The sequence below is a fragment of the Trichosurus vulpecula genome, chromosome 5 (assembly GCF_011100635.1).
Source record: "Trichosurus vulpecula isolate mTriVul1 chromosome 5, mTriVul1.pri, whole genome shotgun sequence".
NCBI classification, from domain to species: Eukaryota; Metazoa; Chordata; class Mammalia; order Diprotodontia; family Phalangeridae; genus Trichosurus; species Trichosurus vulpecula.
Genome location: NC_050577.1, coordinates 45,407,520 through 45,421,636, shown reverse-complemented (window position 1 = coordinate 45,421,636; position 14,117 = coordinate 45,407,520). Strand labels below are relative to the sequence as shown.

Genomic DNA, 14,117 nt, shown 5'->3' with positions numbered 1-14,117 from the left:
GTTTAGAAAAAGTATATGTAGGGTCCTAGGGCATTAGTAGAGTCTGTTTTATTGTATGTCCAGAAGCAATAATAAAATTAATTTCTTAGGCTATTTGGTTACCACTTATAACAATACTATGGATAAATATGTGTATATGTATATTTTGAAATATCATGTACAGTTGAAACAACTTAACCCTGAACTATTTGAGCAATTAAAATTTGAGCAAATAAAAAAATAGGAAATGGACAACAGAAATGACACTGACACCAAGTGTAATAATTTATCTTGGAAATTATACTTAAAATTAAATGTTAAGACTGGATCACTAATTAAGTGACTGGGGTTAGAGGGAGGGTTTGAGAAACAAACTAGTACTGGAATAATACTTATTAAAATCTCATTCTTTATGTTAAAAGTTTCTATAAGCTGAAGTAATGTGACTGCCTTTTGATATATCTCTGAATCACTTTTTCTCAAGATCCTTCAGCTAGTATTTTAAAGACTACTAATTTATGTTGTTATACATTAAATATTTTGGGGAATACTTAAAAGGAAAGAAATTATTATGGACACGGCATTTCCACTTATGTAAAGTGGATTACTTGTATGAAATTTCTTTTCTTTTTTTTTTTTTTTGCAAAAGAGAAGCTGTTTATTTTTTTTAACTATTATAGGTACCCTCCTGTCCTTGGCAAAGCAGCTAAGGTGGATTTGGCACATTTGGACATGTTCCCAATTCCAGGAATGTCTCTGGGGTCCTAATGAGGATCAAGCATTATATTCTTTTTTTTTTAAATTTTAAATTTATTTATTTAACATATTTAGTTTTCAGCATTGATTTTCACAACAGTTTGAATTACAAATTTTCTCCCCATTTCTACCCTCCCCCCCACTCCAAGTTGGCATATATTCTGGTTGCCCTGTTCCCCAGTCAGCCCTCCCCTCTATCACCCCCCTCCCCTCTCATCCCCTTTTCCCTTCCTTTCTTGTAGGGCAAGATAAATTTCTACGCCCCATTGCCTGTGTATCTTATTTTTTAGTTGCATGCAAAAACTTTTTTTTTTTGTTTTTGAACATCTGTTTTTAAAACTTTTAGTTCCAAATTCTCTCCCCTCTTCCCTTCCCACCCACCCTCCCTAAGAAGTCGAGCAATTCAACCTAGGCCACATGTGTATCATTATGTATAACCCTTCCACACTACTCATGTTGTGAAAGACTAACTTCATTTTGCTCCTTCCCAACCCATCCCGCTTTATTGAATTTTCTCCCTTGACCCTGACCCCTTTCCAAAGTGTTTGTTTTGATTACCTCCACCCCCATCTGCCCTCCCCTCCATCATCCCCCCCCTTTTATTTTTCTTTTTATCTTCCTCCCTCTTCTTTCCTGTGGGGTAAGATACCCAACAGAGTATGTATGGTATTCCCTCCTCAGGCCAAATCTGATGAGAGCAAGGTTCACTCATTCCCCCCTCACCTGCCCTCTCCCCTCCTCCCACAGAACTGCTTCCTCTTGCCACCTCTATGCGAGATAATCCACCCCATTCTATCTCTCCCTATCTCCCTCTCTCAGTATGTTGCTCTCTCATTCCTTAATTTCATTTTATTTCTTTTAGATATCTTCCCTTCATCTTCAACTCACCCTGTGTCTGCTCTCTCTTTTACATATATATATATATATATATATAAATATATACACACATATATATATACATACATACATATACACATAGATATATACATACATACACATTCACTTATATATATACATAAACATATATATATGCATATTCCCTTCAGCTACCCTAATACTGAGATCTCATGGATCATACATGTCATCTTTCCATGTAGGAATGTAAACAAAACAGTTCAACTTTAGTAAGACCCTTGCAATTTCTGTTTCTTGATTACCTTTTCATGCTTCTCTTGATTCTTGTGTTTGAAAGTCAAATTTTCTATTCAGTTCTGGTCTTTTCACTGAGAAAGCTTGAAAGTCCTCTATTTTATTGAAAATCCATATTTTGCCTTGGAGCATGATACTCAGTTTTGCTGGGTAGGTGATTCTAGGTTTTAATCCTAGCTCCATTGACCTCTGGAATATCGCATTCCAAGCCCTTCGATCTCTTAATGTAGAAGCTGCCAGATCCTGGGTTATTCTGATTGGGTTTCCACAATACTCAAATTGTTTCTTTCTGGCTGCTTGCAGTATTTTCTCCTTGATCTGGGAGCTCTGAAATTCGGCGACAATATTCCTAGGAGATTTCTTTTTGGGATCTATTTGAGGAGGCGATCGATGGATTCTTTCAATTTCTATTTTGCCCTGTGGCTCTAGAATATCAGGGCAGTTCTCCTTGATAATTTCTTGAAAGATGGTATCTAGGCTCTTTTTTTGATCATGGCTTTCAGGTAGTCCAATAATTTTTAAATTATCTCTCCTGGATCTATTTTCCAGGTCAGTGGTTTTTCCAATGAGATATTTCACATTGTCTTCCATTTTTTCATTCCTTTGGTTCTGTTTTATAATATCCTGATTTCTCATAAAGTCACTAGCTTCCACTTGCTCCAATCTAATTTTTAAAGTAGTATTTTCTTCAGCGGTCTTTTGGACCTCCTTTTCCATTTGGCTAATTCTGCCTTTCAAGGCATTCTTCTCCTCATTGGCTTTTTGGAGCTCTTTTGCCATTTGAGTTAATCTATTTCTTAAGGTGTTGTTTTCTTCAATGTATTTTTCAGTATTTTTTTGGGTCTCCTTTAGCAAGTCATTGACTTGTTTTTCATGGTTTTCTCGCATCCTTCTCATTTCTCTTCCTAATTTTTCCTCTACTTCTCTAACTTGCTTTTCCAAATCCTTTTTCAGCTCTTCCATGGCCTGGGACCAGTTCATGTTTTTCTTGGAGGCTTTGGTTGTAGGCTCTATGACTTTGTTGTCTTCTTTAGGCTGTATGTTTTGGTCTTCTTTGTCACCAAAAAAAGAATCCAAAGTGTGAGACTGAATATGGGTGTGCTTTCGCTGCCTGGCCATATTCCTAACCAACTAACTTGACCCTTAAGTTTTTCAGTGGGGTCTGACTGCTTGTAGACTAACGAGTTCTATGTTCCACGTTTGGGGGGAGGTGCCAGCTCTGTCACACCAGCACTCCTCCTTCCCCAAGAACCCCCAGCCCGGGCTGGGCTTAGATCTTTAGCAGGCTGTGCACTCCTGCTCTGATCCGCCACTTAATTCCTCCCACCAGGTAGGCCTGGAGCCAGAAGTAACAACAGCTGTAGCTGCCCCACCTCCGCTGCCCCCGGGGCTGGAAGTCGAACCGCGAACTCCTTCCACTCCAGCAGCTTTTCCCACTGACCTTCTCCGCAATCTTTGGTGTTTGTGGGTTGAGGATTCTGGTAACTGCTGCAGCTCACATATTCAGGGCGCTAGGGGCCCCATCTGCCCAACTCCAAGTTTGGTTGTTCCACGCGGCTCAGGCTGTGCTCTGCTCCACTCCGTTCCCAGCTCCCAGCTCCCAGCTCCGAGCTCCGTGTGGGATAGACCTCATCCAGAGACGATCCAGGCTGTCCTGGGCTTGAGCCCTGCTTCTCCCTGCTGTTCTGTGGGTTCTGCCGTTCTAGAATTGGCTCAGTGCCATTTTTTATAGGTTTTTGGAGGGACTTGGTAAGCAGCTCACACTAGTCCCTGCTTACCAGCTGCCATCTTGGCTCAGCCCCCGAAATTTCTTTTTTTAAAGTGGACTTATCTTCTGGAGTATCATAAAACTACTGTTTTCTTTTAAGAAGCAGCAGTGAAATTCATTATGTGTACCTTATTTATACAATAATAAATCCTAACATTTATGAAACGGATTAAAATATTTATTATATTTTTTCTTTTATTATCTGTAATTTCCCACTAATAGATGAAAACATTTGCATAGAAAATATTTAAGGTTAGTTGGGTACCCAGAAAGACTGAATACTATTTCTGGTTGATCTGTCTCTCTCTTACTCCACACATAAACATTTGTCCTTTATTTAAAAGAGAATAGTCAACATTTTTTTTCATTTATCTAGCATTATCAGAGAATTGAGTTGTTTTTTATAATTGAAGTTTCCAGATAACTGAAAGTCTATACCTTTTGAATCTTTAGCTGTCCTTTAAAACCTAAATCATGAAGCCTTTTCTGATCCCCACCTCTCCCTTCTCTTTTTGTCTTCTCTGTGTCTCTTTCTCTCTGTGTGCCATCCCCTGCCATACTTTCTTGTTTTGTTTGACTATGGGATTATCTCATTAATCCAAGTATGTCCTTTAAAAAAAAGAAATCTCTACTATGTGAAACAGCTACAAATTAAGAATGTCTATGATCTATCAATCAAAAAAATTGGTGTCAGGAAGTCCATGAACTAAAATTCTTCTACTTTAATCATATAGATTCACAAAGTCTCAGAGTTGATTGGGTCCTCAGAGATTAGTAGTACCATCCTTAATTTATCAAGAATTACCCCACTCCCACAACATCCCAAGACGTCCATGTTTTGCTTGAATATTTCTAATGAGGTGAAGCTACTACCAAGTGAGCCTGTTTATCCCTCTTTGGCAAGATTGTTAGGTTAAGTCTTTCCTTACATTGAAAGCAACTTCTGTCATTAATGTAGATAAAAAATATTGGACTGTGGAAAGCTAAACATGGGTCCCTGCTGTGGTGCCCTAGAGACTTCTGTCCATGGGAACAGTTAGCCATTAGTGGGGAACCTTCCAGGCATTCAGCCATTTCCAAATCCATCTATCTGTATTGTCCATATCAACCTGTCATGGCTGAAAGCATTACATGCATGAGAAAATTCATCAAATACTTGTTGAATTCAGGCATACTATGTCTATTTCAGTCCCCTGATCAACAAGTATGATGATCCTATCAAAAAAGAGAAATGAGGTTACTTTGGTAAGACCTATTTTAATAGCAAAATTATCAGAATCTCTTGGAATGTCATTCGTAGAACTCATTTACTCTTGTTACAGCCATTATTGAAATGAGTCTGGTCATTTTTGAGGTTCTTGTAACTTTGAGATATTATGATCATTTTATCTAGTTTTTGTATGCAGTTAATTAAAAGAGATTTGAATTTTTGTGAGTAGTTAATTAGAAGAAATTTGTTAGAGGCAGGTATGCGAACAGCAGTAGAATGTGGCAGAAAAAGAAGAGACAGAAAATTTATAAAAAACCTGATAAGGGGATTCAAGAGCACGTCCATCCAGTGTAGGAGAGTAAGCAAGCCCATACACCTCACGCACCACTGAGGAACATCCTATATCTTTGGAAAATGGTACGAGTCTTGATATGTGTAATGATAATTGTGATATTGAGAAAGTGTCAGGGTATAGTGATAACTCTAAGTCTTCTTGTGACAATAAAAATTCCTTAAACATGCTTTCTTGATGACCGTTGCCATCCCATAAAGACATTTTTGGAAATTACCTCCTTTCTTCCTTCCAACCCAAAGGCTCCTTTGTAACAAAGAAAGATAAATTAGTCAAAACAACCAAAAGGTGATTGTATTTGACAACGTAAGCCACATTCCATCCCACGAGTCCCATTTTCTCTCCATGAGGAGAAACTCGATACTGTGTAATTATAAAGACCAGGCTTGTTCCCAGGAGAGAATTGAGAAAATTGCTCCCTTCTTTGAAGAGGTAGGGGATTATGGGTACAGAATGTTGCATATTGTCAGACATTATTGCTGTGTTGGTTGGTTTTGCTGAACTGCCATTTTTAATCTTTCATCTTCTTTATTATTACAAGAGATGACTTGATGGAGAGGGGGAGAGGAGTGATATATTTTGAAATATATAAAAATGAAGGATATCCATAAAAATAAAATAAACCTCATATTCTTTGACAATTTGTTGTAGAATGGTTCTTTTTCTTATGTATTCGTGTCAATTATAGAGATGCATCTTAGGCATCAGGCTTATCAATGGTGTTTGATGCAGATATTTTCCCTCTTGACAGTTTTGCTTTTTATTCTATTTGATTTTTTTCATGTAAAAACTTTGTGTAATTGAAATATATTTTATCTTTTATTATCATTTTTATTTTTTATTTGTTTAAAAATTCTTCTCCCCATAGTTAAAAAATTATCTCCTCTCATTATCCTATAATTCTATCCTAGAAATTATCCTATAATCTTATTTTATAAATTTTTTTATAGTCCAACCAAATATTTCCTTCTGCATATTGTGATAAATGGCATAGGATGCTCATAGTCTAATTTCTGCCAAATTGCTTTCTAATTTTCTCAGCAGTTCTCATCAGATAGGGTGTCTTTCCCCAGAATTTACGATTTTGAGTTTATTACACACTGAGTTACTGTTTTTAATGGTTTCAGGTTCTTGCTCCTTTCCTTCCCCTTCCCTTTTTTCCTTTTTTCTTCTTTCTTTTCTCATTCTGTCCTGTATCAAATAGTTTTGTTGACTACTGCTTTAAAGTAGTTTGATGTCTGTTAATGCCAAAAGTCCTTCATCCCTATTTTTTTGCTCTTCCCCTTAACATTCTACGTCGGCTCTTTGTCAAAATGAATTGTTATTATTTCATCTAGTTCTATAAAGTATTCCCTTCATAATTTGATTGATGTAACACTAAATCTATAGATTAATAATCAAGCAAGCATTTTTAAGCACTTATTATGGAAGGATTCAAAGGAAAAAAAATAATCCTTGTCCTCAAGGAGCTTACATTCTAATGTGAAGACGACATGAATATAAATAGGTATGAATAAGATGCGTGTAGAGTAGAAAGAAGGTAACCTTAGAAGGGAGAGCCTCCCACAAGAGGTGACCTTTGAAGGAACCCAAGAATTCAGGATGGCCTGGGTGTTCATTCAGCCCGTAGGCCAGTGTAGCTGGATTATGGAGTGCCTAGAGGAGAATAATGTTATTCCAGTTCTCGCCTAAACTTGGCCAGCACAATGATTCCATTATAAGGATTAAAATATAATGAAGTACTCCTATAACATTAAAAAAATTGTAAAACCACTCTGCTAGTTAGGAGTTAAAAGCATACTTCAAAGTTAAAAGGAGATAAATGACTACTCCCCGCTTAATTAGGTCACCAAGACAGCAACTCAGGAAGGGGACCTTCAGGGAGTTGGGGCTCAGAAATAACTGGGGATAACTGTTCTCTTTATGCTGGGAGTTTTATATCTCAAGGGCCATGAAGCTAGAGCCGTCATCCCTCCCCTAAAGAAATAGTTCAGCCTGCGTGAGCCTGGTGTAACAAGCTTAGAGTAGGGCTGTTATCAGAAAAGGAGAATGGAAAGAGTCAGAAGGGGCTCTGGCTGTGGCCCAGAGGGGTGCCAACAGAACCATGCTTGCAGCAACACTACCTAGACTCAGCAGCTTGTTGGCTCATGTGCCATGTGCTGATCACATAAAGCCATGTGAGCCACAGCTCCTACTAGAAACATTTAAGAAGACTGGAAGAGTAGCAAGGGTCCAGGCTGTCGGAGCTTTAAGTGCTGAACACAGAAGTATCACCTGATCCTAGAGGTAAGAGGGAGTCGCTGGAGATGACTGGCTATGAGAAGGATGTGATCAGATCTGTGCTTCAGGACAATTTTGCTGGCATCTGTGTGGAGGGTGGATTAGAGTGGGGAGAGCTGAGGAATCATGAGGGTCCAAACCAAAAGAAGGCCCCTGGACCTCAGTTCTGGTCCAATGTAGAGTTTGGGCTAGATGTCCTCCGCCAAGATTCCTGCCAACTGAGATTTTGTGGTTTGTGACTAGGTGGCTATGTGACCTTGCTCAGATCACCTCCGGGGCTCATTTTTTTTGATCTGCAAAATGTAAGACCAGATGATGTGTAGATCTGGTGTTCTATGCTTACTCCTCACTTCTGCTCACGGTATCCGCCTCTATTTTCAAGATGCTGCTCAAGCACTGCTTGCTACAAAGGCTTTTCTGACTTCCTGTCTCGCTGCCTTGTATTTAACTAACTTGTATTTATACTCTGTATATTTATTCCATATATCCTCATATGAGTTCATGTTGTCTCCCCATGGAATGTATGCTATTTGCTGGTAGAATTTTTTTTTTTAATTTGAAAATCCAGCACCTAGCACAGAGCCTAGAAAAGAGTAGGTAGTTCATAAATAGTGGTTGATGAATTGATTGGTGGTAAACAGGAGCATCGTTTTAAGGCCTGCCTTCCTATTTTCAGCTAAGGTATAAAGTACACACCTGAACAAAGTAATGGACTTAGTCTGTTAGTCTGAGTGCCTAAAAAGAACATTTTTCTTAGGAACAAAATTTAGCTCAAGAAGAGACAAGTGTGTTTGTGATTAAATTTGGAAAATCTTTCCCCTTAAACCACAGCATGACCCAGTCTTTCACTGTGAAGACTTGGGGGTTTTTCTGACTTCTATTCAGCAGTTCAGTAAGCTTGCAGGGTATTGTGCTAGATCCAGGAATATAAAGACAAAACCAAAAATTGTTCCTGTCCTCAGGGAGCTTGCATTCTGTTTGGAGGGATATAACATTTATATACAGAAGCAAATAGGCTGATCAGGAAAAGCTTGAGTTGAGCCTTGAAGGAAAGTTGGGCTTCTAGAGGGGGCAGTGAGAAGATAGTGTGTTCTGGGTATGTGGGAAAGCCTATAGAAAGGCACCATGGTGATGGGAGATGAAATATGAATTTGGGGAAGTAATAGGCCTGTTTATTTGGAATATAGCTTCATGAAAGGGAGTAATATATAATAACACTTGAAAGATAGGCTGAATCTTTTGACCCATCAATACACTATTAGGTCTGTTTCCCAAGATGATCAGAGAAAAAGGAAATGAATTTGTACATTCTAAAATAATTTTGGCTTCTCTTTTTGTGGTGGCAAAGAACTGGAAATTGAGGGGATGCCCATCAATTGGGAGATGGCAAAACGAGTTGTGATACATGATCATGATGGAATGGAACACTACTGTGCTTTAAGAAGTGAATTCAATGATTTTGAAAAGACTTGCATGAAATAATGAAAAGCGAAGTGAGCAGAACCAAGAGAACATTGTATACAGTAACTACAATGTTGTTTGAAGAAAAATTGTGAGCAACCAAGTTGTTCTGGGTTCTATAAATACTCAAGGCATCCATAAAGGACCTATGACGGAAGATGTTATCCACCTCCAGAGAAAAGAACTGATAAACAGAAGTATACGTAATATGGTTTTACATATATTTATAGATATGCATTGAATAGCGGCCTTCTGTAGTCCCAGGTGGGGAGGAGGGAAGGAGATAATTCAGAACTTAAAAGCTCCAAATAAAAAAATAAATTAAAACAAAAGAAGGAAAGAAAGGCTGGAGTCAAATTGTGAGTCTAGATACCAAGCTGAGGAGTATGTATTTTGTCCTAGTAGTATCAGGGAGCCACTAAAGATTCTTTTTTTTTTTTAACAAAGCTTTATTCTTTTTAAATTTTGTTGTATTTATTTAGTATTTTATTTTTCCCCAGTTACATGTAAAAACAATTTTTTAACATTTGTTTTTAAAACTTTGAGTTCCAAATTCTCTCCCTCCCTCCCCAACTCCCCTCATTGAGAAAGCAAGTAATTTGATATAGGTTATATATGTCACTAAAGATTCTTAAACTGGTGAGTGGCATGGTCAGATCTGTGCTTTAGGGGATTATCCGAGCAGCTTTGTGGAGGATGCATTGGAAAGAGGAAAGCCTACAAATAGGGGGACCAATTAGGAAGCTGTTAGGGTAGTCCAGAAGAGAAGTGATGACGGCTTGAACTGTAGTAGTAACCATGTGAGAAGAGAGAAGGGAATAGAGAAGAGACATTGTGGGGGTGGAATTGACAAGATTTGGCAACTGACTGTGGATATAGAGAAGGAAGGAGAAAAGAGTCAAGGAGGATGCTTGGATTATGAACCTGGGTGATGGAAAGAATGATGGTGCCCCCAGCAGAAATAGGGGAGTTATACTCATGTGCCTATAAAATGAGAAGGATGCCCTACCTTACCTCTTAGGTTGTTTCCAGTTCTAGATCTAAGTTTGGAAGAGGTTTGAGTAGGGGGGAGATCATTAATTTTGTTATGGTCATGTTGATTTTGAGATGTCCACAATAAATTTAGATCTTTGATGGGGCTAAAACCAATACAGTACGCTCAGTTTGGCACTACAATATGGTGAGTGACTCTGGAAAAGAGAGTGAGGCTGATGACTTTGTGCAGTTCTGCCTCACTTAAATCCAATTTGTACCCAAGTCAAGGCATCACCCCATGATATTGTTGGTTCTCTTTGAAAAAATGAAGGATGAACAACAACAGCAACTCCAGGAGAGAGAGGAGGCCAACAGGCTACCTAGGGAAGGGTGAACTAGTCCTACCTAATCAGAAACCAAGTAGGTCGGAGGTACCATCCTGATCAGGAGTGGGTTTGGCCAGTAAGTAACCACTGTAGTTCTACCCTGGTTAAGTTAGGGAGACCCAGTATCAAGCAAACAAGAAGGGACTAAGTGTGGAGGACTAGGAAAGACCTCTTAAATGTTTCTTGTTGAAAACCAGATTTATTGTGTTTTCCATGAATTTTTGAAAATATATTCTTAAGTAGAGATAGCCATGGTACCATTTATTGACATACTAGTTGTTGAAAAAGATGGCGCCCTAATCTCTTTATATGATAATTAGGCTAGCAAAAATGAATTTAATTAACATAGGCTTCTGAGAAATAAAACTTGTTTTCTGAGATAGCCTTATATCAGTATAATGCGTGTGATATTGTAAGAAGAACAGGTTTTCTTTAGTATGTGCTAAAAGTGCTGTGATTAAAAAATAAAAACTGGTTCCAGGTTTCAGGCAGATGGATAGTAGTATTGTGGAATTTTTTTTAATGTTTTGAATGCTTTAGGAGTTTGCTATTAGGAATTTTGCTTGAAAGGGTTAATTTCAGTTGTGTTGTTAGTTTCATTGCCTTTCCTTCCACTTCATTTCAGGAAGAAAAAAAAGAGCACCCTAGAGAATCCTGGGTCGTTCCCTTGGCTGCTTACACTGTGCTAATGAGATGCCTTCGGGAAGGGGTAAGGCTCTTTTCTTGTCCTCCCTAGAAATTCTCCACTGTAATAAGCCTTCAGGCACTGGATGCGGATTGTAGCCTGCAGCACTGCAGTATCTTGTCAACCCAGGATTGCTCCTGAATTTAAATAATCATGACAAGACCCTGACCTACACAGGAGCAGAAAGCAGGATGAACTCACTTTGACTATCACTCAGCATGTATAAATGACTTGATTTTCAGAAGTCAGTACTAAATAAAAATGAGCTGGATTAATCAGCTTTTAATATCCTAGCCTTATCCATTTCTTCTGATGACTCCTGAGACGGCTAGTTCAATAACTTGTGTTTACTTTGTGCATAACTCTGACAAAGGTACGAATAGCTTCCAACATCTCATGATTACCTTGTCAGGCTGTGGAGACCCTTTGGAGGTACAGAAGAGATAAAACCGAAAGATTCTGTTCAAGGAAATCCATCATTTTCAATATTAAGTTAGTTTATTATGCAATTTGGTTTTTCCATTCACTTTCCTTCCCCTTTTCTTACCACATTGTTGGCAGGTTGAAAATAGCCCAACCAGCCGACACAAACCTGTGGTTCCCTCTCGGAAAAATAAAAAGGCCGTGAGCAGAACAAGCTAAAAGGTTGGCATTCACTGTTTGCCTGAGACCACTTGACATCATTTCACCCAAGGCAATGCCAAAGGCAAAAAACATTTCTTACAGAATGAGAAAGAAATATCAAGATAAACATCTTCCTTTTGAGTTCATTACTTCTTGCTATGCCAGGTAATGGAATAAATTTCCAGATGCACAGGCCCCCCCTCCCCAAACCACTTTCCTCTTCTTTTCCCCCAGTGATCATGTAAATACATATAGTTTATGTGCGGCTTGAGCTCTTTTCTACCAGTTGTAATGAATGGTAGTAAGATGTCATAGATGTGAGTGAGCGTGGTAAATAACACTTTAAAAAGCAATGGGAAGTTCCGATAGTATGTTAAAACTGAATAAGAAAAGTCTCCTGGGATTCCCTGCTATTAGCTAAGGCACATATACCCAAAAAAAGCTGCTTCAAAATTAACTTCATGTTAGCCAAAGACTCTCTACCAATGACTTATGCTGGAGCTGCTGCCCTTTATAGTATTTTCCTGTGGAAATAGGAGAAAGATCATAATAGCTTGGTGTCACTATCCATATATTCTAGTTTATAGAAGCTATATTTATTTTATTTTGTTGTGAAAACTGATTGAATAAGATGATTATAACTGTGTGTAACTGATTGTGAAACAGCTTCTATTATATCACAGCTGAAAGAGTTTTATTTTTTTGCTGGCTTAAGTAGTCATAGGTTATAGGATTTAGAGCTGGAAGAGGCCTTAGAGGTTATCTTCCCTGATCTCTTGAGGAGGTGACTTATCCAAAGTCACATAGGTAGTAAATTAGTTCCAGTGTATTCAAACCCACTTCCTCTGACTCCAAATTCAGGGCTCTTTCCAATGAACTAGCTCTCTTCCTAATGACTGGGAAGGTCCCCAAGCTGACCTCATTTGTAAGTTTTATATTACTCTTTAAGTTATTATTAGCACTGAAATAAAATTAAGTAAACCATCTTGCAATGACCCAGGAATGGCTTTATTTGAAGGAGAAAGGCTTATAAAAATGTAGCTTTGGAGTGTTCTAGGAGTGTGAAGAAAGCCATAGATTGAAATTTGGGGAGGGGAAAAATGAGAGAGCTGGATAAAGGGGTATTAAAAGAAAATGGAATTTACCAAAGAGGACTGGAGAAGAGGGGTGTCAGGGGAAGGACTTGGCCTATAGGATGAGAACATTTAAGAGATCAAGAGAAAGAACAAGAAGGAATTTGGAAAGACAAGGAAAAGGAAGTTGGATATGTGCATCAAGGTGCTCAGGAGGTGAAGTGTTAACCAGGTTGAGAAATAAAAGAGAAAACTGTGAAGTTGAAGACAACCAACAGTATTTTCCCATGGGGGTTTGCCAGGAGAGGCTACAAAGTCTACCGTGACTAGCTGGGAAGGGGTCCTTGAAGTACCTCTGTATGTGCCAGAATATCAGGGAGAATGAAGTATTCTTTAAAAAGAATATGACCCCCAAAGGAGAAGTGAAGAAGAAAAAGAGATTTGTTGAAGCACAGGGGAGTACTGACCTAGCCTATCAGAAGATCAAAGATCAGGCCACAGAGGAGAAAGGACAAAAGTCGGATGGCTGCCCACTCAGAGGTGAGCAACAGATTGGAGGCCTTTCCCAAAGAGGAATCCAGTCAGGTCAACAGGCATTGTGCCTACAAAGTGCCAGGCGCCCTGCTAAGCACTGGGCATAGCAAATGCCATCCCTGCCCTCGAGAACTCACAATTTAATGGAGGAGTCATCATGCAAACAACTATGTGGAAATGAGATGTTCAGATAGATTGGAGATGCTTTCAGAAGGAAGATAGTATTATTAGGATGATGGGAAGGGTAGTTGCAAAATGAAAGCATATTAAAATTATTACTTGTCTTAAGTAATTTTTAAATCACTCTCTATGGTACAAGCTTATACTTACTGAATCAAATAGTGATGCTATGGAGGGGATTTGTATACAGGTAAAAAGACTAGGTGGGCTTTGATGTTCTGTAATTCTCCATTTTTTGTGTAGAGGGAAAAAGCCCTCCCTCCTCCTATAAGCAAGTCCTTTTTCTTAAGAACTCTTATTTATCAAAATCTACATTTAAAAGCAGGTAACACGTGTGCCGATTATTTATGTTACAGAAGGATTTTGTGCTTTACAGGAAATTTCACTTCAGGATTCCTTGAAATAATGTGTTTTCCTGGTGCATATAAAATGTAATTGAGTTTGCAAAAATTAAGTTTACCCAAAACTCAAATTAATTTTCATTATAGAGTAGTAACTTTACTACATAGTGAAAAGCTATATTATTTATGTTGTTGTTCAGTCATTTCGTTGTGTCTGACTCTTTGTGACTCCATTTGAGGTTTTCTTGGCAGAGATACTGGAGTGGTTTGAAATTTCCTTCTCCAGCTCATTTGACAGATGAGAACACTGAGGCAAACAGGGTTAAGTGACTTGCCTGGGGTCACACACCTCCTAAATATCTGA

General features: G+C 38.5%; 1 protein-coding gene across 1 annotated transcript in view; it reads left to right on the top strand.

Moving 5' to 3' along the window:
* Nucleotides 1-14,117, top strand: part of ULK4 (unc-51 like kinase 4) — a 675,609-nt gene that overhangs the window by 137,073 nt on the left and 524,419 nt on the right. The window contains exon 19 of the mRNA XM_036759487.1: nt 10,942-11,025. Coding sequence (XP_036615382.1) covers nt 10,942-11,025 — 84 coding nt within the window. The remainder of the gene's footprint in view (nt 1-10,941; nt 11,026-14,117) is intronic.